General features: G+C 41.5%; 1 protein-coding gene across 2 annotated transcripts in view; it reads left to right on the plus strand.

The window, feature by feature from the left end:
• nlgn2b (neuroligin 2b) overlaps positions 1-25,391 on the plus strand; it is a 140,751-nt gene that overhangs the window by 109,750 nt on the left and 5,610 nt on the right. For both annotated transcript variants that reach the window (XM_053686753.1, XM_017489324.3), the window contains exons 3-7: positions 2,459-2,512; positions 14,686-14,835; positions 22,068-22,253; positions 24,264-24,529; positions 25,116-25,269. In XM_053686753.1, the coding sequence (XP_053542728.1) occupies positions 2,459-2,512; positions 14,686-14,835; positions 22,068-22,253; positions 24,264-24,529; positions 25,116-25,269 (810 nt within the window). The remainder of the gene's footprint in view (positions 1-2,458; positions 2,513-14,685; positions 14,836-22,067; positions 22,254-24,263; positions 24,530-25,115; positions 25,270-25,391) is intronic.

Consider the following 25,391-nt stretch of genomic DNA (forward strand, 5'->3'; position numbering starts at 1 on the left):
ACTGTACATGAAAGAGAGTAGATAACAGGTTTAGAACAAGTCCGCCTCTTCTAGGATCTTTAAATGAGAGGTAGCACCACTTTAACAATTGATTGCACCATGGAAGGTACCTTTTTGGTACACTAATTTCTGAGTGCGAGTAGTACTCGAGAGTGACTACCAAATCTGAACTTAAAGGTGTAATTAAGCCTAAGCCCTTTATCTTCTAGGTCCTTTAACTATAGGTACAAATAGGTACACCCTTGAAGGTACTGCCCTTTTGATAAGGAATTGTACCCCAAAATGACTTTTTGGTACCTTACTTTCTGAATGTATGATTAGTACATGAGAATGACTACAGTATTTGAACAAAGTGGTAACTCCATTTAAACCTGAAAAGGAAGATGAGAAAAGCTTTTCATCTTCTAGGTTGAGGTGTCTGCTTGAGGGGATCACCCTTTGACAGGAGATTGAACCATTTGATCCTTTTTTTCCAGATTGTAACTCGCACGGCGGCTTAGTGGTTAGCACGTTCGCCTCACACCCACAAGGTCGGGGGCTCGATTCCCACCATGGGACCCTGTATGTGCGGAGTTTGCATGTTCTCCCCGTGCTGCTTTCCTCTGATGCTGGTTTCCTCCCCTAGTCCAAAGACATGCATGGTAGGCTGATTGGCATGTCTGTAGTGTATGAATGGGTGTGTGATTGTGCCCTGTGATGGATTGTCCAGGATTGTTCATGGACCCTGTCCAGGGTGTACCCCGCCTTGTGCTCGATGCTCCCTGGGATAGGCTCCAGGTTTCCCCGTGACCCTGAAAAGGATAAGTGGTATAGAAGATGGATGGATTGTAAGTAATACTCGAGAATAACTACTGCATCTGAACCAAGCGGTGATGGGTGGTTTTTATATGTTCTGCAGCTAGCTTGTGTGGATATCACACTAACACGGTGCTAGCAGTGAAACCATGGCAACTGGCTGTAAACTAGCGGTAGGACATGCCCACTAGAGAACATGTCTTACTAGAGAGTCCTCTCAGCCCAGACAGTGATGGAGCATGTGTGGTCAGTAGAGGTCTGTGTATGTCTGCGTGTGGGTGTGTGTGTGTGTTCTTTGCTGACAGGTAAACAGGGTAAATAATGAAGTGGATTCCTATCTTATTGCTTCGCAGCAACACACACACACACACACACAGGCACACACAGGTTACACCGATAGCTCTTGCTAATAGCCGGAGCACTTAGCGCTGAGTTAGACACGACTGATAGCAATGTGTTCAAAACAGATAATGTGTTCAAAATGGTGGGGGTCTGTGAGCTCATGCATGCGCAAGAGGGTGTATAGCACTTTCCTGTTTCCTGAGTGTGTAACGCTGCCCTGTGATTGAAGGAAGCACGTATTAGCCTTCACCTTTACCGTTTGGTTGCTTTTATATGATAGGGGAGTGTTAGCTGGTGGGTGGGACTTGGAAGATAATCAAATCCTCCCACAAAAAATTCTTCATTTGTACATCTGGGATTTTCAGATGTTTCCGGGCATTAAAAAAAATATATATATACATACATACATACATACATACATACATATATATACATATATACATATATATGTTTGTTTTAGGCCACACCCACTGTGGGTTTAAATCCAAATACAGATAGTAGTAGATACTGCCTACAGGGTACTAAGAGAACCAAACAGGGATGTATAGTTGGAGCTAAACATAATCCTCAAAATCTCGAAACCTGGAGTCTGGGTCACATCCCTGTTCACTCTGTACACGCCCTACGTAGGGTTTAACGCCATTGCACTATATCTTATTCAAGACTTCGTTACGGAATGCAAAGTACGACTCATTATATTATTTTTTTCCCTCACATTTTAATGTAGTTTAATGGAAAAAAAATGGTGCGTGTCATTCTTTCTATTTTTACTCAGATAAAAAGTATTGGCACCCGTGGGTTCATTATGGCGGTTTATTCACTTTTATAACAAACTGGGGTCCCGTGTTCAGCAGCTGTGAAGGAGGTTTTAGTGTAAAATAAGTCGCAGACTACTTCCACAGGTAAGGTTATGTGATGGGAAGCGGGCGCAGGGATTCGGTTCTGGGTGGTTCTGGATTTGGGGTTTATAATTATGTTAGTACTGTACCGTGTGTACTATCCAGTGGTGCAGCACTGTTACAGTGTGTGTGTGTGTGTGTGTGTGTGTGTGTGTGTGTGTGTATGTGTGTTGGACTGAGTGATATGAGGGATGCTGCACTGTTAGTGTGTCTGATTTTTTTTTTATCATTGTTGTCTTTTTGTCTTAAAAAAAACAGATTTTTGTCGTTCCTTGTTTTTCTTGTCTGTTTTTTTTCTTGTTTTTTTTTTTTAAATGAGACTCAGTGAGACTCTTTTTGAATTTTCTCTTTTCTCTTCTTCCCCCCTGTGTGTGTGTGGTTTTTTTTTTCTTTTTTTTCTTTTTCTTTTTTTTTTGTCTCAGGTCCGCTCACTAAAAAACCCGACGAGTCGGCGACGAACAGGCCGAGGGACGAAGGTATTTTTCTTGCATGTCTTTTTTTGGTCAACTTTTTCACACACACACACACACACACATACATACACGTACACACATTCTTTTTTGGGGGTGTAATTATATCTGTTCTCTTGATTATCACAGCCTGAGCTGAGATTTTACACTGTATGTCTGACACACACACACACACACACACACACACACACACACACACAAACACACACACACACATTGCTGTGCTCTGTAATTGCTGAGGTTTAAATAGAGACACATCTGGCTAATCCAATTGTCTCGGAACGATGGAAAAGACAGAGATGAAGAGGAGAGACGGGGAACGAGTGCAGATCGAGTGCAGTGTGAATATGAAGCAAAAATAAATGCAGAAAGAATAATATTAGGAAATGCGATGAAGGGAAGTGTATGATGAAATAAAATTCACAGGCTTTGAAGAAGAGAGAGAAATTTTTTTTATTATTTTTCAGGTCCTTTTATTAAAGCTTTATGTTAGACATTATGTTAGAAATGAGGGCACTTGTTTTACATATAACACCCTATTCACTGGTGATGTGCGAGACTAGTCGATTAAACGGTACAGCTGCTACTAGACATTGAAAACAACAGTCGATTTCATGGGGGGGGGGCACAAGTTTTTATCATTCAAATTACTGTCATTTTACTTTTACATTTCAAAATATTTTTTAAAATGTTTAAAGAACGAATGCGTTATTTTTAGAAGTGTGGATCTCACGTGCGTTTTCTCCATGTCAGAAATGACCGCTCGGAAGACGAGCAAGGCGTGGGAGTATTTTGACTTCGGAAAAAGAAAACGAAAAAAGTTTTACGTAAACTATGTCATGTCAAACTGACATATAATAATTCCGCTGGAGCCACGCGTTAACCATATTCAGCACAGGCAAGTAGGTGTTAGCATAGGAGAGACTAGCCGAAGCAAGCAAAAAGCCCATTGAGTCATTCGATTCAATTCGTCGCCGCTGTGATCCCGTCCGCTCTGAAAAAATAACCGAGCTTATCTCGGAGATGACGGCAGGAGACGTGCTGCCACTCCGGTTTCGTTGAGGGAGAAGGCTTCCAAACAGTGATGGACTTCGTCGAGCCTGAATACACACTACCATGGCGGGAAATGATCATGTCAGGGTTGGAGCTGACTCATCAGAACATGCTCGCGAATATGAAAGAGTCTAAACGGTTTAAATGGTAGTCAAATTAGTCGTAGCGCACTTCCCTACTATACGCACCTGATTAAAAAAAGAAAATCAGAGTTGCATTTACAGTGTTGGATTGCAAATTTAGTAAAAAGAAAAAAAACCCGAAATATCACATTGGCAGAAGTATTCAGACCCGTAATTCGATACGTAGGTGAAGCACCTTTGGCAACGATTACAGCCTCAAGTCTTTTGACAAGGTTTGTACACCTGAATTTGGGGATTTTCTGCCATTCTTCACTGCAGATCCTCTCATGCCTTGTCAGGTTGGATGCGGTGGACAGCCATTTTCAGGTCTATCCGGAGATGTTTGGCCCCGGCTCTCAAGGACATTGACATTAGGGAGCTGTCTCTATGCCTAACGTTGTCTTGTCTGTGTGCTTAGGCTCATTGTCCTGTTGGAAGGTGAACCTTCGGCCCAGTCTGAGGTCCTGAGCACTCTGGAACAGATTTTCATTCAGGATACCTCTGTATTTTGCTGCGTTCAGCTTCCCATCTTGTCTTACAGTGCCCCAGTTTCTGCAGCTGAAAAAACATCCCCACAGCATGATGCTACCACCACCATGCTTCACCATTGAGATGGTAGTGTGCAGGTGATGAGCAACGCCTGGCTTCCACCATACATGACACTTGGAATTGAGGCCAAACAGTTCAATCTTCATTTCATCAGACCAGAGAATCGTGTTTCTCACAGTCTTTTAGGTGCTTTTTTGCGAATTCTGAGCGGAGAGGCTTCTGTCTGGCCACTCTTCCATAAACCCCAGATCGGTGGAGTGTTGCAGTGATGGTTGATCTTCTGCAAGTTTCTCCCATCTCCACACATGATCTCTGCAGCTCAACCAGACTGAACCAGCAGGTTCTTGGTCACCTCTCTTACCAAGGCCCATCTCCTCTGATTGCTGTTTGCCCAGGCGGCCAACTCTGGTTATTCCAAACGTCTTCCACGTTCTTTATAAATTATGCTCTTGGGAACCTTCAATGCAGATCCGTGCATCGAAACCCAATGGTGTCTCTGAGCTCTGCAGGCAGCTCCTTTGACCTCATGGCTTGTTTTTTGCACTGATATGCTCCAATCAAAGTGTAGAAACATCTCAAAGATGATCCAGAGAAATGGGATGCACCTGAGCTAAATTTCAAGTATCATAGCAAAGGGCCTGAATACTTACGTCAGTGTGTTATCTCATCACAAGTCTGGTTTTTGCTTTGTCAGTATGGGATATGTAGTGTTGATTGATGTGAAAAAATAATAATGTCACACTTTTTAATATAAGGCTGCAACATAACAAAATGTGAAATAAATGAAAGGGTCTGAATACTTTCTGAATGCACTATACGTATCACAATATATAATCAAAATTATATTATATAATATTATTTAATATATAAATGCAAAAAAATAGGTGTGTTGCATTTAAATATAAAAAACAAATAAAATGAATGAATGATACTTTATTAGCGATGGCACAATACCACTTTTCCTTTTCCAATACTGATAATAATACTGAAACCCTGAGTATCAGCCGGTACTGATACCCATCCGATATTTTTTTCATTTAAAATAATTATAAAGTATAAATGGAATTTTTTTTTATTTCTTGCTGAAGAATCATGTCTTTATATGTAAATATTTACAGGTCCCAAAACCTTCTCCAAATCCAATATTTTTAATTTGTTACAGGATCAGATGAAATTAATTCTTTTTTTTCTCCGATATCTGATCCACCATTTCCTGCGTATCGGATCAGTGCCATCTCTATACTTTAATGTCTACAAAAAAAATAAAGATCAAAAACAGTTAACATCATATCAAACTTAAAGAAATGTAGTTAGAGATGGCACAGATCTGATCTGAAATATAACGTTTATGGCATTTATATCCAAGGCGACCTTCATTTTCTCATTCATACAACTGAGCAGTTGAGGGTTATGGGCCTTTCTCACGGGCCCGGCAGTGGCAGTCAGTGGCTGTATCAGTATCTGTGTCAGTATTTGTGTCAGTGTTAATATCAGGGTCAGTGTCAGTATCTGTGTCAGTGTCAATACAAGTATGAATCAGTATCAGAGTCAGTATCAGGGTCAGTGTCTGTCAGTATTAGGTTCAGTGTCAGTATCAGGTTCAGTGTCAATACAAGTATGAATCAGTATCAGAGTCAGTATCAGGTTCAGTGTCAGTACAAGTATCAGAGTCAGTAACAGGGTCAGTGTCAGTACAAATATCAGCGTCTGTATCAGAGTCAGTATCAGGGTCAGTGTCAGTGTCTGTGTCAGTATTGGTGTCATTGTTGGTGTCATTGTTGGTGTCAGTATCACTGTCATTTTTGGTGTCAGTATCAGGGTCAGTGTCATTGTTGGTGTCAGTATCAGGGTCAGTGTCATTGTTGGTATCACTGTCAGTATCAGGTTCAGTGTCAGTTTTAGTGTCAGTTTCACTATCAGGGTCAGTGTCTGTATCAGTGTCATTGTTAGTATCAGTGTCAGTGTAGAATCATTGTTAGTATGAGTGTCAGTGTAGTATCAGTGTTAGTATCAGTGTCAGTGTAGTATCAGTTTTAGTATCAGTGTCAGTGTAGTATCAGTGTCAGTATCAGTGTCAGTGTAGTATCAGTGCTAGTATCAGTGTCAGTGTAGTATCAGTGTCAGTGTAGTATCAGTGTTAGATCAGTGTCAGTGTAGTATCAGTGTTAGTATCAGTGTCAGTGTAGTATCAGTGTCAGTATCAGTGTCAGTGTAGTATCAGTGTCAGTGTAGTATCAGTGTCAGTGTAGTATCAGTGTAGTATCAGTGTTAGTATCAGTGTCAGTGTCAGTGTAGTATCAGTGTCAGTATCAGTGTCAGTGTAGTATCAGTGTCAGTGTAGTATCAGTGTCAGTATCAGTGTCAGTGTAGTATCAGTGTCAGTGTAGTATCAGTGTCAGTATCAGTGTCAGTGTAGTATCAGTGTCAGTGTAGTATCAGTGTTAGTATCCGTGTCAGTGTAGTATCAGTGTCAGTATCAGTGTCAGTGTAGTATCAGTGTCAGTATCAGTGTCAGTGTAGTATCAGTGTCAGTGTAGTATCAGTGTCAGTATCAGTGTCAGTGTAGTATCAGTGTCAGTATCAGTGTCAGTGTAGTATCAGTGTTAGTATCAGTGTCAGTGTAGTATCAGTGTAGTATCAGTGTCAGTATCAGTGTCAGTGTAGTATCAGTGTTAGTATCAGTGTCAGTGTAGTATCAGTGTCAGTATCAGTGTCAGTGTAGTATCAGTGTTAGTATCAGTGTCAGTGTAGTATCAGTGTAGTATCAGTGTCAGTATCAGTGTCAGTGTAGTATCAGTGTCAGTATCAGTGTCAGTGTAGTATCAGTGTCAGTATCAGTGTCAGTGTAGTATCAGTGTCAGTGTAGTATCAGTGTCAGTATCAGTGTCAGTGTAGTATCAGTGTCAGTGTAGTATCAGTGTCAGTATCAGTGTCAGTGTAGTATCAGTGTTAGTATGAGTGTCATTCTTGGTGTCAGTGTCATTTAGTATCCGTGTCAGTGTTAGTATCCGTGTCAGTGTAGTATCAGTGTTAGTATGAGTGTCAGTGTAGTATCAGTGTCAGTACAGATACGAGACGTGAGTTTGATCGTACTGATGTGAGACGCGAGTTTGAACGTACAGATAAGAGACGCAAGTTTGATTGTACAGATACGAGACGCGAGTTTGATCATACTGATACGAGACGCGAGTTTGATCATACTGATACGAGACGCGAGTTTGATCATACTGATACGAGACGCGAGTTTGATCATACTGATACGAGACGCGAGTTTGATCATACTGATACGAGACGCGAGTTTGATCATACTGATACGAGACGCGAGTTTGATCATACTGATACGAGACGCGAGTTTGATCATACTGATACGAGACGCGAGTTTGATCATACTGATACGAGACGCGAGTTTGATCATACTGATACGAGACGCGAGTTTGATCATACTGATACTAGACGCGAGTTTGATCATACTGATACGAGACGCGAGTTTGATCATACTGATACTAGACGCGAGTTTGATCATACTGATACGAGACGCGAGTTTGATCATACTGATACGAGACGCGAGTTTGATCATACTGATACGAGATGCGAGTTTGATCATACTGATACGAGATGCGAGTTTGATTGTACAGATACGAGACGCGATTTTGATCGTACAGATACGTGACGTGAGATGTGAGTTTCATCATACAGATACGAGACGCAAGTTTGATCGTACAGATACGTGACTTGAGACGCGAGTTTGATCGTACAGATACGTGACTTGAGACGTGAGTTTGATCGTACAGATACGTGACGTGAGATGTGAGTTTCATCATACAGATACGAGACGCAAGTTTGATCGTACAGATACGTGACTTGAGATGCAAGTTTGATCGTACAGATACGTGACTTGAGACGCAAGTTTGATCGTACAGATATGTGACGTGAGTTTGATCGTACGATACGTGACGTGAGACGTGAGTTTGATCGCACAGATACGTGACATCAGATGCGAGTTTGTTTGTACAGATACATGACATCAGGCTCAAGTTTGACCGTACAGATACGTGACGTCAGATGCAAGTTTGATCGTACAGATACGTGACATCAGATGCAAGTTTGATCGTACAGATACGTGACGTCAGACGCGAGTTTGATCGTACAGATACGTGACACCAGACGCGAGTTTGATCATAAAGACATGATGCTGGAAATTTTACGGTGAGATTTGCTTGTACGCAAATGTAACGAATGAAGGCCAGTGTATGGACTCCGCAGAAACATGCAAGACGTTAAACATGTGAGACATGATGCTTTCAGGTTCTTCAGCACGTTCTCTGCTACCCTCAGTAATCGGACGCTAATCTCTCTGCTAAGCTTGTGTACCTGCAGACATTGCTGCGAGTCAGGGTCGATAAAATCCCGACCTTCACATGTCCTGCTGAACAGCACTCAGCGCTCTCACAGCGTCCACAAAACCAGGGTTTTTAAAGTTGAAATGGTTTCGCTCTGAATTGACCCGAGAAAATTTGTAAAATAAAGAATTCTGACACGGTCCAAAACATGACCTTTACGGTTCCTAAACAAGTTCCTGATTTGTGTTTTCACTGGGACTGGAACTGTAAAAAAGGAAGTTCTTTGACAGGTTCTTTCGATAGTTTACTTCCTAAACGGAGTCTAATTTGAATGCTATTTATGATTCCTGTCCCTGGGTACATTCTTACACAAAAGAGTTTCTCTAGGGTTCTTTGGACACTTAAGGGTTCGTACGCTTCTAAACGGGTTCTCCTCTGAACCTCCTGTATGATTCCTAGATATAAATACACTCTTAAACAATGTTCCTCAAAGGTTCTTTCTGAGCCCTGAGCAAGTTCCTGACTTGTTTTCCATTCATGCTGGAACAGTAAAGAAAAAAAAAAGAAGTGCCAGGTTCTTTGGATAGTTAAAGGCTTCCTAAATGGGTTCTCCTCTGAACCTTTTCTGTGATTTCTGTCCATTGGTAGACTCATAGGTTCCTCTAGGGTTCTTTAGATAGTTAAGAGATTTTAGCTTCCTAAATGGGTTCCACTTTGTCCTTTCTTAGAGACTCCTCTCCAAAAATAATTCCTCAAGGGTTCTTTAGATAGTTAAAGGTTCCTCAATGGGTTCTACTCTGACCCCTCTCTATGGTTCCTGTTGAAAGGAACGAAGGAACTCATCTTAGATAAAAAGGTTCTTTGGACACCTTCAGAATATACCTTCAGAATGTGTTCTCTGTACCATTCCTGTCCATAGGTACACTTAGAAAAAGGGGAGAAGAAAAAGGTTTCCTCTAGAGTCATGTAGATAGTATAGCTTCCTAAATGGGTTCTACTCTGAATCTTCTCTATCATTTCTGTCCATAGGTACACTCATAAAAATTTAAAATATTTAAATAGGTTTCTCAGGAACCCTTGAAGAAACCCCAAAGAACCATACTCGTTCTAAACAAACTCCTTGTTGTGATTGGTCCTCATTAACAATCGCAAGGAGGTTTGAGTCAGAGAACGCTGCTGAGTCCGCATTGATGCCAGCTTCACAAAAGGGTGTGTTAAGGACACATTCACACACACACACACACACACACACACACACACAACAACAACAACAACAACAACAACATCAACTACTAGGATCTCAATTTGAAACGGTTCAAGTGAATGTTTTTGAGGTGCCACTTAAAACACCTCCATGATGGAGGTGTGTGTGTGTGTGTGTGTGTGTGTGTGTGCGTGTGTGTGTGTGTGCGTGTGTGTGTGGTGTCTGTGTGTTTTTCTCAGGTGCTAATTTCGTACCTTTATTGATCTTCTTTGTACTATTTTGTTTCCAGGCAACACAAAAACAAGCTGCTCAGTGTGTGTGTGTGTGTGTGCGCATGTGTGAGCGCGCACGCGTGCGTGTGCGTATGTGTGTGTGTGTGTGTGTGTGTGTGTGTGTGTGTGTGTGTGACTGCCAAGGTTTTAATAGAGACATCATTGAACTGTATGTCTCAGGATGAGAGAGAGAGACAGACAGACAGACAAAATGTGAGAGGGACAGAGAGAGACAGAAAAAGAGAGATGGAGAGAGAGAGCGAGAGAGAGAGAAACAGAAATTGAGAGGGACAGAGTGAGTGAGACAGACATAGAGAGAGAAAGTCAGAGCAACAGAGAGAGAGAGAGACAGACAGAGAGATTGTGCTAACTTGCTAAACACATGTCAGACAAGCCAATGCACTATCTATGTATTTATATCTATGAGCTAAACATCAATAGCTAGCTAATAGTGCTATAAAATAAAGTATTGAACATGTGTAGCCAGTGAGTGTTACACTCAGGAGCTGTCACTGGATTAGCTAAAGGTAAATAAAAAAGCTAGCTTGGTAGTTAGTTAAGGCCAGTCTATAAACTAGCAGCTAGTTTAGTTAGCTTCTTTCACTCTTCAGAATCAGGATGTGCAGATGGCTGAAGCTCCAGATGTCAGGATTAGGACAGAGTTTGTGATTTTAATGGTCATAAACTCGTACATGTTAGCGTTGTAAGCATTGTTAGGTTTTGTTTTGTTTTTTTTTAGCATAATTAGCATTGTTAGTGTTGTTAGCATTTGTACACAGATGGGGTTTATATGGCCACCATAACCGATCATGAGGTAATTCCACACACATTAAGAGCCATGATGTATGTGTGTGTGTGTGTGTGTGTGTGTGTGTGTGTGTGTGTCTGTGTGTGTGCGCGTGTGTGCATGTGTGTATGTGTGTGTATGTGTTTGTTTGTTTTGGAAGGGACACGCTATGCTAATACCAAGCTAATTGAACGTTTACAATTCCGCAGGGAAATCAGCAGCCAATTGAACTCGCTGGAGAGAGAGAGAGACAGAGAGAGAGAGAGAGAGAGAGAGAGAGAGAGAGATACAATATATGAGAGAGAGAGAAAATGAGAGAGACAAAAATATGAGAGAGAGAGAGAGAGAGAGTGAAAATATGAGAGAGAAAGAAAATTTGAGAGACAGAGAATATATGAGAGAGAGAATGTACGAGAGTGAAAGGTGGAAAAGGTAGAGATACAGCAAGAGGTTTCAAACCTGTATGTGCATAAGTGTGTGTGTGTGTGTGTGTGTGTGTGTATGTATGTGTGTGTGTGTTCAGGTGTTGATGCGGGCGGGCGTGCAGAGACGTGCGTAGAATTTGTTTCCGTGGCAACAGGCCTGAGTGAGTCAGTGCTGTGGAATGGAGCCTCTATTAGGCAGAGAGGCAGTTTCCATAGCGACCAGGCAATCACAGCTGTGTGTGTGTGTGTGTGTGTGTGTGTGTGTGTGTGTGTGTGTGTGTGTGTGTGTGTGTGTGCGCATGTGTGTCCATGAAAAGACCTTGGTTTGTGTAACTTTTCCTCTTTTCAGTACCATTTCCTGTCTCTTTCTCTCCTTTTGTCTGTCTCTCTTTTCATCCATCTCTGTTTTTTCACTCTTTCTGTCTCCCTCTTTTCATGTCGGTTTTTCTTTCACTCTTTTCCCACCTCATCTACCTGTCTCTCTCTCTTCTCCTTCTCACTTCTCTCTCACTCCGTTTGTGTCTTGCTTTCGCTACCTCTCTTCCCGTCTCTCCTCCTGTCTCTCGTGTCTGTCTTTCGCAGTCATCCTGTCCTCCCTCCATCTGTCTCTTTCTTGCTCTCTCACATCCCACCTCTTCATATCTCTCTTTGTTTCTCTCTCTTCCTGTCTGACCCTCATTTTGTCATTCTCGCTTTCTCTCTCTCTCTCTCTGTTTTTCACCTCCTGTCTCTGACTCCTCCTCTCTCACTCCCTCTCTCTCTCGTCTGGATAAACAGATGCCGTGGCTGTTAGTTTTGTTTCCAGTTGGTCTGCTGTTCGTATGAATTATCCACAGATCCTGCACAGAGCAGACGCATTGGCTAACCGACCGGCTCTGACACACACACACACACACACACACACACACACACACACACACACACACGCACACACTGCAGAGAGAGAGACAGAGAGAGGCTGTACCAATGCAACAGAGAAGAAAAAATGCTAAAAGTGGGAGTAAACCAATGTTTCAGAAAGAAAAGGGAATTAAAGAGACAGATATCTCCTATAGCGTGATAATAAAAGAGACAAACGTTAGTAACAGAGTGAGGATAAAAAAGAAAGCGACAGACACTAGCAAGGGCATGAGGATTAAAGAGACAGACATTACTAATGGAGTGAAGATAAACGGGACAGGCATTACTAACGGAGTGAGGATAAACAGGACAGGCATTACTAATGGAATGAGTATAAACGGGACAGGCATTAATAACGGAGTGAGGACATACGGGACAGGCATTACTAACAGAGTGAGGACATACGGGACAGGCATTACTAACGGAGTGAGGACATACGGGACAGGCATTACTAACGGAGTGAGGACATATGGGACAGGCATTACTAACGGAGTGAGGACAAACGGGACAGGCATTACTAACGGAGTGAGGACAAACGGGACAGGCATTACTAACAGAGTGAGGACAAATGGGACAGGCATTACTAACAGAGTGAGGACGAGAGACAGGTATTACTAACGGAGTGAGGACAAACGGGACAGGCATTACGATACGGAGTGAGGATGAAAGAGACACATTACTAACGGAGTGAGGATAAACGGGACAGGCATTACTAATGGAGTGAGGATAAACGGGACAGGCATTACTAACGGAGTGAGGATAAACAGGACAGGCATTACTAACGGAGTGAGGATAAACAGGACAGGCATTACTAATGGAATGAACGTAAACGGGACAGGCATTACTAACAGAGTGAGGATAAACAGGACAGGCATTACTAATGGAGTGAGGATAAACGGCCACCAACGGAGCACCGATAGAGTGAGCATCTAAGAGAGAGACATTATCAACAAAGTGAGGATAAAAAAGAAAGCGACAGACAAGGATAAACTAATTTTACTACAACTACATTACTAATAGAGTGCTGTAAAAACGAGTCCTAACACCCAGAAACAAGTTAGCATTTTAGCCCTTCCAGTTCCATCGTCCTGAAGTCAGTGGGTTTATTGAATGGGTTTTTGGTTAAATGTCTGAAATTCATACAAGTTGTGTTGATTTGTGAACCAGGGTGAGGCGAACTTGGTAGAGTGAAGATAAAAGTGACAGACATTAGCAATAGATTGAGGATAAACGAGATGGACATTACTAATGGAGTACCTGTGTTCTACGATTCTCTGAGAAAGACAGACCAGCCGATCCCAGAGCAGTTTACAGAGATACACCTAAATCTTCTATTTCATAATAAATGCTGCGTAGAATTTACTGAAGATATGAGACAGACATTACCAGTAGATAATTCATATAGTAGCAATGTAGCAAAGAAGACATCGCTAATAGAGCACCGATAAATTGATTTTTATGCCATATTGGAATTGGTCATGGTCTGTATAGGAAAGCCAAAAACCGCACAGTGTAATGACCGCACACACACACACACACACACACACACACACACACACACACACAAGTTATCGCTCCATTAGAGGCTCGTTTGGGCTGCGCAGTTCCATCTGAAGTCACTCCGTCTGCTCTAAATCAAGCTCTGAAAAAGAGTCAGTAAATAAATCAGAAAATGTGTTGTGAGGGGAAAAAAACAGGGACATTCCTGAAAGCAAATCACTGTAATTGAGGGAGAAACATCGCCGAGGCACGCACACACACACAATCACCCTCATGTGTCAAAATGCCCACTTACTTATGAAGAAAATGACTGTCTGCGCAGCCCTAAATAAAACCTCAGGCTGTGCGTCTTCTCGGATATCGCCGTCTAATTTTTCATCGTTTTCCAGTTACGTTTTTTTATTTATTTATTTATTTATTTTATTTCTTCTAAATCTGAAATGATCATGAAAACACAGGGTCTGAAACAGGAAAAGTATTTTAGCAAACCAAAAAAAATAAATAAATAAAAACACAATTATGGTTTCGTCCAGTGTCTTTTCATTTTACCCTGTTTTCATCAACCTTGTTCCTCCCTTCACTCTCAATTCTGATTGGTCGTGGGGTGTTGATTTAATTCTTTAGAACAGCAGCTGTGACGGTAGCGCAGGTTTATATTAATGTGCCCGTTCTAGTACGTTATCGTTTCTATAGAAAGAACTCATTCATGTGGGCGTGTACGGCGGACGCTCCACGTAAACTGATTGAAAACTGTATCCTCGTTGACATGGTGAAGTCTTCGGTAAATGCCACGTTGATGTAAGGAGTCTCCAGCGTCAGCACTTTGTAACGGTCGGACGTAAAGCTGTAACTTTTTATGACGTCGATCTTTAATAAATGAAAAAAAAATCGGAATCATTAGCAAATTGCTGCACTTGGGGACTCGTTGTTGTTATAGAAAAAGAATCAACTTTGGGGTGGTGTGTGTGTGTGTGTGTGTGTGTGTGTGTGTGTGTGTGTGTGTGTTCGCGTGTGTGTGTGTTCACAGATATCCGAGATCGGCGGAAGAAGCCGGTCATGTTGTTCATCCACGGCGGTTCGTATATGGAGGGAGCTGGAAGCATGTTCGACGCGAGTGTCCTCGCCGCCTACGGCAACGTCATCGTTGTCACCATGAACTACAGACTGGGGGTTCTGGGTAAGTGTGACATCATCACCAGCCATGACACTCCACATCCTGCCACTACAATCAACAGACAAACAAACAAAATGAGAGAGAGAGATGGCAGGGGAGACTTGGGCTAAAAATAAACCACAGGGTATTTTATGTTCTGCACTGAAGCTGCAAATACATTCAAAGAGATGATCATGATCTGGAATGACACCCACACACATACACACACACACACACACACACACACACAGGTGTATTGTTTGTGCCTCCTGACCCGTGCACAATGTGCACCATTTTTTTCCTGTGTGTTTGTGCCTCAGTCATGCTGCATTAAACCCGGGTTATACTGGCTTCTGATAGGGCAGAAATGGGAGGGATTTAGGTTAATGGCAGTGGGTTGACTCTGCTGTGATTGGCCAGTAGTGATGTTTGTTGGAAGGGGAAGTGAGGAATAATTTTGCAAAACTGAGACACTTCTGTGTAAAGCTGAATCGGGGGCGGGGCTGGACATGGGCTTGCTCTGTGATGTCACTAAAAAATCTTCACCAATCATGGCTGAGAATAGAGAATAGATGACCTCTGTGCTAAGCTATTGGGTCAGCGAGTTAACCTGTCTAATGTTATTGATGTGCTAGAATCGTGGTTGTCATGGCAACGTTAAACGAAAACGTTTCAGTAAGAAAGAGACGGAGTAAACTGACATGCTGAAAAATGCCAGCTAGTTTGCTGTCAGTTAGCAAATATACCAGCTAATTTAGCTAGCGTTAGTGATAGTGCTGTTTGGGGTAGTGGGAGGGCGTTTCTAATTTGCATATTCATGCATATTCATAGCACCTGGTATATTTTAATGAAGGTAAAGGTGTATAGATATTCCTCGGCTGAGTAATTACGTCAGCTTTGCCTCTCTGGTTCTCTCTCTTTTTAGCTCTTTCCTTTTTTCCTACTTTCCTTCCATCACTCCATCCTCACAGCCCCAAAGACTTGTTGATTAGTGAGTGCAGCCATCTGTTCAGACTAATTTACTCATTAACTAATTAATGACCGAGAGAGCGAGAGAGAGAGCGAGAGAGAGAGAGAGAGAGAGAGAGAGAGAGAGAGAGGAGCTCCCTTTCACCAGTTCAATCCTTCTATCTCTCTGTTTTATTCCCTGTGTTTCTATCTCTTCATTCCAGTATCCTTCTACACTTCTATCTCTCTCTCTCGCTCTCTCACTATCTCTCTCTGTCTCTCTCTCTTGCTCTCCCCATTTTCTTTCTCTTTCTGTTTTCATCTACATTGCTTTCTTTCACCTCTCCATTTATAACACTCAGTCGCTCCTTCTTTTTCCTTTCCACCCTTTCCATAGGTGTAGATTTTGTGGGAGGAGTTTGGACCTGAGCCAATCATGTTTACTTCTACTTAACGATGCTCAGTTAATCCTTTTTTATATTTTATTTTCATTCTCACATATGGAAGACAGCACTCTCTTTCCTCCTGACTATCTCTCCATCTACATCCTCTCTCTTTGTATCTCTCTCGCCTATCTGTCTTTTACTCTCCGTCCTTCTTTCTATCTTATTCTCCATCCCTTTATCAGATGCGCTCTATTTGCAGAAACAGATTACCCTAATTAGCTTCCAAATTCCACACGAGACGTTTCTTGTGTGCTTTATATATTTTTTTTTCTCCGGATGCTGCCAGCGAGCTCCACATCCCCAAATTAGGATTTTGTGTTCCTGCGCCGCTCTTCTCAAGCGTGTTCGCTTTGAGGCGTTTGTGTTCCTCGCTTGTGATGTCGCCTCCAGACGTGTGATTACGAAGTCTGATATAGAACGTACCAATATAAGTTTGAGGTGTTTGCCTGGTTATGTATAGGCCTTAAATCCATGTCCAAAGCAAGAAATGAAGGATGAAGGCACAAGCTGCGTCCCAAACGGACCTTTATTGCTCATATAGTGCACTAGATAGGCTGTAGAAGCCATTGTGATTGGAATAGGTGGAAGAATGCCAAATTAGACTCTAACTGCATCCCAAATGGATCTGTATTGGTCATATAGTCCACTTTGTGTGCTGTAGAAGCCATTGTCGAGGGAGTAGGTAGCTGAATGCCAAATGATTCACAGGCTTCGTCTCAAATGGATATGTATTGGTCATATAGTGAACTAGGCACTCTGTAAAAGCCACTGTGTAGGCTTTAGGGAGCTGAATGCCAAATGAGAGTCAGGCTGCATCCCAAATGCATCCATATAGGTCATATAGTGCACTATATAAATCGTAAAACAAGATTTCATAGGGATTTGATACCTGAATGCCAAACGAGATACAGCCTGCATCCAACATGGATTTTTATCGGTCATATAGTTCCCTACGTAAGCTGTAGAAGCAATTGTCTAGGGTTTAGGTAGCTCACTGCCAAATGAGAGTCAGGCTTCATCCCAAATGGATCCACATTGGTTATACAGTGCACTATGTAGAGTATAAAAAGCATGTAATAAGCATTAGGTACCTGAATGCCAAAATGAGACACAGGCTGTGTTCCAAACTAATTTGTATTGGTTATATAGCGTACTAGGTAGGCTGTTGAAGCCATTTCATAGGGCTTAGGTTGCTAAATGTTGAATGAGAGTCAGGCTGCTTCCCAAATGTATCTGTCTGGTTCATATAGCGCACTACGTAGGGTGTACAAACCATTTTATAGGGAGTAGGTAGCTGAATGCCAGATGAAGCGCAAGGCTGCATCCCAAACAGATCCATACTGGTCATATAGTGCCTTACAAATCTGTAGAAGCCATTTTACAGGGCGTAGGAAGCTTAATGCCAAATGATTTATAGGCTGCATTCCAAACAGATCCATATGGGTCATGTAGTTCATTATGTAAAGTGTAGAAACCATTTTATTGGGAGTATGTACCTGAATGTCAAATAAGACACAGGCTGTGTTTCAAAGTAATCTGTATTGGTAATATAGTGCACTAGGTAGGCTGTAGAAGCCATTTTATAGGGATTAGGAAACTTAATGCTAAATGAGATACAGGCTGCATCCCAGTATGATCCGTATTTGGTCATATAGTGCACTGTGCAGGCTGTTGAAGCCGTTGCACAGGGAGTAGGTAGTTTAATGTCAAAAATTAAAGTCAGGCTTTGTGCCAATGGACCCATGTTAGTCATATAGTTCATTACATAGACTGTAGAAGCCATTGTGAAAAGAATTTGTAGCATATGTGAGGCATTATTATATGCTGTGTTATAAAGGAAGTCGGTAGATGAAACCCAATAAGTCAGCTTGTGTCCCAAATGGATCGCACAGATGGTGCAGAAGCCATTATTTTGTGCCCTATATAGTTCACTTTTAAAGGTAGTAGGGAGGTCAGTCCCAAATGGTCCTTGTGCTCTTGCAGAAAGAATTGCAAATGAAATCAATCGAATATATTTAGAGATAATTCTGTCACGATGAACTCATAGTGTGACATCAGTCTCAGTATCGCCGTTTGTTGATTTCTTACAGAATCTTGCACCAGATGTTTTAGTGACATCATTATCTATAGCGCTATTATAGAATAATGTTAAAGATATTACTATTTTCTCTCCCTTTTCCTTTTTTCTCCCTCTCCCCCCCCTTTACTTACATCTAAGTGAAAACAAAGGATGTAGGCTCACAGTGTCCTGGTTAGTTGGTGAATATTTATGAGTTTGGCTTCGCAACGCACCGCTCTGCGCTAAAGTTAGCAAGAGCTCCAACTCTGCAGATCAGAGGTGTAGATACAGGCAGATAAAGGAACCGAACCTGCAAAATAATGGGTGGATGGATGGATGGATGATGGATGGATGGATAGTTAAAATAAACAGGTCCCTATGAATGATGTATGTATGGATGGATGCATGGATAGAGAGAAAGGTGGTTGGATTAAATTAAGACAGATAGCTGGATAAATGAATGGATTATTGAATGATTGGATGGGTAGATGGGTGGATTGTTGGATGGATGGATGGATGGATGGATGGATGTATAGTTTAAAAACTGGTCCCTATGAATGATTGATGGATGGATGGACTATTGAATGGATCGGTGGATGAATGGATGGATGAATAGTTCAAATAAACTGGTCCCTATAAATGATGGATGACTGATGCATGGATCGATTAAAGAATGGATAGTTGGATTGTTGAATAGATGTTTGGATGGATTGATGGATGGATGGAGGGATAATTTAAATAAGCAGTTCCCTGTGATGATTGAATGGGATGGATGTGCTATTTGGAATTATTGATCAAATGAAATCGGTTTTTTATTAGTGCACTTAGATTGTGTTAGTGGTGTTATGGACAGTTTAAACAGAACAGCTCAAATACTGTTAGACACACACACACACAGACACACACAACAAAAAAAAGATCTGTCTGCCATCACATTAACCTTCTCCAGCGCTGGTTTGCTGCTGTTGCCTGGCAACCGACCACAGTCAGACGTGTCCTCCAAAACACACATCAGTTTATTTTCTAATAGAGATTATTAACGTATTATACAGAATATTCACCCCTCCCCCACCCAGCCCCACCCTGCCCCGATGGAAACCAGGTGAAATTGACGAACAGCAGGTTTGCTTTTTTATACAGAGTTAGATACATACAGATATGTCTTGGTGTCTTATACATACGGTCCCCTCCAAAACTATTGGAACGCGAGGCCAATTCATTAGTTTGTGCTGTACACCAAAGACATTTGGGTTTAAGATCAAAGCTGGAGATGAGATAAGAGTTTAGGATTTCAACTTTTATTTCCTGGTGTTTATATCTCAATGTGTTAAACAACATCGAACATAGAACCTTTTGTATCAGACCACCCAATTTTTAGGTGAGCAAAAGTATAGGAACAGATAGTCTTGAAGTAAAAGACACTTAATATTTGGTTGTATTTCCTTTACTCGTGATAACTGCATCAATCCTGCAGCAATCCTCACTGACACCAAACTGCTGGTTTCTTCGTTTGTGAAGCTTTCCAGGTGTTTACTGCAGCATCTTTCAGTAGTTGTTTGTTTCAGGGGGTTTCTCCCTTCAGTCTCCTCTTCAGGAGGTGAATCGTTGCTCAGTTGGGTTAAGGTCTGGTGATGGACTTGGCCAGTCTAAAACCTTCCACTTTTCCCCCTGATGAAGTCCTGTGTTGAGGTAGCAGTGTGTTTTGGATCGTTGTCTTGCTGCATGATGAATTTCCTCCTGATTCATTTGGATGCATTTCTCTGTAAATTGTCCGACAGAATGTTCCTGTAGACTTCTGAATTCATTCTGCTGCTACCATCATGAGCTCCAGTATCAATAAAGATTAGTGAGAATGTTCCAGAAGAAGCCATGCAAGCCCAAGCCATGACACTACCTCCACCATGTTTCATATGACATGATTGTATGCTTTGGATCATGAGAAGATCCTTTCTTTCTCCACATGTTGGCCTTTCCATCACTTTGGTAGAGGTTCATGTTGGTTCCAGAACTTTTGTGGATCATCTCTGTATTTATTTGCGAATTCAAATCAGGCTTTCCGATTCTTACTGCTGATGAGTGGTTTGCATCTTGTAGTACGGGCTCTATATTTCTGCTCTCGAAGTCTTCTTCAAACGGTTTGTGATACCTTCACCCCTGCCCTGTGTAGGTTGTTGGTGATGTCACTGGTTGTTGATTTTGTTTTTTGTTTTTTGTTTTTTGTTTTTTTGACAGCTCTCACAATGTTTCTGTCATCATGCTGCTGTTTTACACCAGTGGTTTCTTTCTTTCTCAGGACAGGAAATTGTTGTAATGGATATGCTTATTATTTTTGCAGTGCCTCTGTTTGATTTTCCTTCTTTTCTCAGTTTCAAAATGGCTCACTTTTCTCCCATAGACAGCTCTCTTATCTTCATGTTGGTTTATCCTTTTTAACAACAACTGCAGTCTACACAGGTGAAACTGAAGGCTCAACCCAGGAGTAGACGTTCAGAGCTATTTATTGTCTAAACAATTAATCTAACAGGACACACCTGGGTAACAAGAAACACCAGTCAGTCACATGTTCCAATATTTTTGCTCAAATATATATTGGGTGGTCTGAAACAAAACGTCATTTAACACATCTCTATATAAATACCAGGACATAAAAGCTGAAATTCTAAACTCTCTTCTCATATTCACGCAAGTGGTAAATAACGAAAAGAAGAAATCTCGGTGCCACCGAAAATTCTTTATGTCTGTTTGCACAGAAAGTCTGAGAGCCCCTTGTTTTATACAGTCGTCTATTTAGTGTAGCAGTACAGCTAAACAGAGCCAAATTGATGACTATGATCAAGATAGAAAACAACAATAAAGGGAAAACAACAATGAGCCTAAAGCAGAACCTTGAGGGACACCATATTGCTTTTTTTTTTAACAGTGTATACCTGTTGAGTGTGTATTGTGGTGTTTTGTGTGTCCGTGTTGAAGCCAAAAGAAGTGCTTCAGTAGCAACAGGGTTATAGTACTCACATTTCCTGTCTTTTCCTTTTCTATCTTTCCAACACACACACACACTCAGCCCTTACTCAGTCTCAGATATTAAGGCAGACAGGGCGCTTTTAAGCTTTCAAGTCTATTTTTGTGTTGTTTTTTTTATCCTCCTCGCTTTTTTTTTCTCCCATTCCCATTTCCTTCTCTTTCCCTTTTCATCCTCACTAAAAAGCCTGTCTTTCCTGTAGCACGCAATTTCTTTTATTCAAAATATTCCCCTTCTTTTAATCTGTGTGGCATTGAATCAGACATAAGCCATGACACAGTCGCTCTAATTTAATTCGCTTTAATATTTTAAGACATTATCGTAAGAGCTACGTTTTTTCATTTGATTTGCAGCCTTGTATTCGCGCTGGTCCGCTACCAGGAGCTGTTTTTACTCCGTCGGTTATTAAACGCTAATGTGATTTTTGTATTAGCAAGATTTCATCATTTGGCACTAACGCAAGTCCTGTACAGTGCGCTCTGATTGGCTGAAAGCAGGAGGAGCAACGAAGAGCTTAACGGAGGAGTCAGAGTCGGGTTTAGTCACTAATAGAGCGAGAAAATTAGCAACGGTTACAACCACAAGCTTGACTTTATACGCTTTTTGGCTCCTTTGTGCCTTTTTTGTTATATTGTTTATGGTTAAATGTATTTTTCATTCTGAGCGAAATCTGAGGTTTAAGAAAATTTTCTGGCTTCTATTTTTGATTCTGTTTTGGTTTCTATTTCAAAGTAAGTACAAAGTTTTATAAGTGCATTTATAACCAATCTTTGCTCGTGTGCAGGTTTCCTGAGCACAGGTGATCAGGCGGCTAAAGGGAACTACGGCCTGCTGGATCAAATCCAGGCTCTGCGCTGGCTCAACGAAAACATCGGCCATTTTGGAGGCGACCACGAGAGGATCACCATCTTCGGCTCGGGCGCCGGAGCATCCTGCGTCAACCTGCTCATCCTGTCCCATCACTCTGAAGGTGAGTCTCGTCCTCTTCATCATCATCATCATCATCATTACCTGATTAAGGCTTGTGATAACACGGCGCTGTTGAATTCTGGATTCTGATAGGTCAGAAGGATGTTGATTAATTTTCTATAACAGCAGCTCTGACAGTAGCGCAGCTCCAGATCACAGGTTTACTGTATATTCATGCGCTCGCTGTAATACCTTATCGTTTCTATAGTAACAGCTTGTTCACAGGGATTTGTGAGGCTGAAACGGTAAATGGATAAAAAGTATGACACGTATGAATAACACACATGGGGGAGTGCTGTGAGAGGAAAATAATCAACTCTGTTTATCATGGCACTGTAAGGCGAGTGTGTTTGTGTTCTGTTCTTTGGTAGATACACTATGAGTCTGTCTATGGGTCAATGTGACTGATTTACAGCGGCATGTGTGTGTGTGTGTGTGTGTGTGTGTGAGTCCTGATGTAGGTTTTAGAACGAGAAAGCGTGTGATAAATACAGACGGGTGCGAGACAGATCCATAACAAGGAACATGTAAATATGGATGTGTGTGTGTGGAGTGAAATAGAGAGAGAGAGAATGATGCATTCAGCTGCATCTGAACTGACTCTTAATTGATTTCATAGGGACAGGAACTGAAGGGGGGGCAATCATGTGTGATGCATATATTATTATCCATAAAGATTTAACTCCGAGGCCGTGTGTGTGTGTAATACATTCATAGAGTACAGTTAAAATGTGAGTTTGTGCATCTCCAGCTCGGTATATTAGGCAGTAATGATTGCTCTCACGATGCTCATTACAGTGTAATAACTGCACAGTAGCTGGTGAACAAAGAGTATAAGTTTGCGTTTTTAAAATAATAATAATAAAAAAAACTGAAAACTTGATAGAATGCACAAAAAGAAATGTGAAATCTGGTTTATTCACATTAGCGAAATAACACGTTCCTTTTGCGTGTTTCCCTTAATGAATATGTAAATGAATATGTAAATCAGGGCATTTCTTTTACTTGAAGTCCATGCAAATAGATTGAATTAGAACCTGAAAGTAACTCTGTGAGTAAACGAAAAAAATGATTATTTTATAAATGATATACCATGGGTGTCAACCTTTACGGTTTCGCTGTACCATTGTTTATTTTGGACCCGTCGCTATGGCGATACAGGAGCCATTACGCTTTTCTAAAGGTTCGGATAAATTGTAGGTCAGGAGAAATAAGATTCGCGCAGTGGAAAAGCAGATTCACAGAATGTGCAAAAGGACAGAGAACATAAAAGATGACATTTTATTCGCTTTTTGTGGAAGTTGTTTACATTGACCCGTGAATTTCTCAGCCTTGCGATCTGAACGCGAATGTTAACTGGTGCACGATTGAAAAGAAAATATTCTGTCTTCTCTACTGACGTACGCTCGGAGTTTCTTTAGTAAAATTCTGGGGGGTTTTTCCCCTCTCTTGCTGCTCGGATTTTGTTGTTACTGTATGGTATACACTTATAGAAGAGTAACGATTTCTAATCAGGTGTCACGTGGATGAGGATGGGGTTCACTTTTGAGACTGGTTCCTCCCAAGATTTCTTCCTAACGTCATGTCACCATCGCCTCTGGTTTACACACACAATCTCTGGTGATAAATTAATGCGTTTGCATTGGCTCCGCCCCTCTGTTTTACATTTTTACATAGAAACAACCCGAATAACGTGTTCGTTAAGGTAAACACGCAAAGCAGAAGTGTTTTTATTTTACTTTTAGTTCATCAGAAAGTCGAATGAGAATGTTTCACTTTATACGATATTATATTATATATTATATAATATATTCATATATTTTGTACTTATTTAGAATTTGGAAACCTTAACGGTTTTTGAGTTGTTCCTCTAGGGAACCTACAATGTTCTATCAAAGAAGTTTCCAAGTAGCAGCCTTTTTGAGAAGCTAGGAAACATAGTACATTCTATGTAATGAACCTTTTACATAGAATGTACTATGTTTTTATTTATAACTGGTTCTGGTCTCAGGTCTGTTCCAGAGAGCGATAGCCCAGAGCGGCTCTGCCATATCCAGCTGGTCCGTGAACTACCGCCCGCTCATGTACACCAAGATTTTGGCCAAGAAGGTGGGCTGCAGCTCCGGGGACACGGCCGACATCGTCGGCTGTCTGAGGAAGAAGAGCTTCCGAGAGCTGGTGGATCAGGACATCCAGCCCGCGCGCTATCACATCGCCTTCGGGCCCGTGGTAGACGGAGACGTGGTTCCTGACGACCCTGAGATTCTCATGCAGCAGGTCTCACCACTGGCTTTACATATTTAACATCGTCATTCGAAGCCTGAGAGATCGTTCGTATCGTTAGTGTAGGATTCTAGGTGACATCAGCAGCGATGCCAACGTGTACAGATTAACCCGAGTATTTCAATTTGTTGACTTGATGCTATAGCGATAACTGAGACACATAGAAACAACATGTCATTTCAAGAAAAGCAGCAGTCAGAACAAACACGAATAGGATTGACCCGGCAGAAAAGCCGACTCGGTGAAGGGGAAAGGATTCACATTCGCAGTCGCTTTCACTTTGTGACGACTTTATCCAGGTGAACTTTGACCTGTGGATTCTTCAGACCAAAAGAAAACGAGAAGGAGGTGCTAAGGTGTCTTTGGTAGGGGGAGGGAGCTGCTAATTATCATCCGTCTCATTGTTTTCTTACTTTTGCATGGCCGTACCTCTGGGGGAAAAAAACCCCCGTTAGCCATCTCGTACACTGACATACGCTATGTTTTTGCAGTAAAATTGAGTATAAGTGATTAATAAAATGCCCTAAAATATACGTTTGGATTGCTTTTGTGAAATATTTTTTTTCTCTGCCATGTACAGGGAGAGTTCCTAAACTATGACATCTTGTTGGGGGTGAATCAAGGAGAAGGGCTGAAGTTTGTGGATGACAGCGAAGGCGAGGACGGAATTTCAGCTGCGACGTTCGACTACACCATATCCAACTTTGTGGACAACCTTTACGGCTACCCGAGTGGTGTGTAATGCTTACCAACACAAAAAAAAAAAAAATACGTTCTCTCACATTGTCGCATCTCATTTTCTGATTTTTTATTTTTATTTTTTAAATCTCTTCATTTCCCCTCCTCTCTTCCTCTG

The sequence above is a fragment of the Ictalurus punctatus genome, chromosome 16 (genome assembly GCF_001660625.3).
Source record: "Ictalurus punctatus breed USDA103 chromosome 16, Coco_2.0, whole genome shotgun sequence".
NCBI lineage: Eukaryota > Metazoa > Chordata > Actinopteri > Siluriformes > Ictaluridae > Ictalurus > Ictalurus punctatus.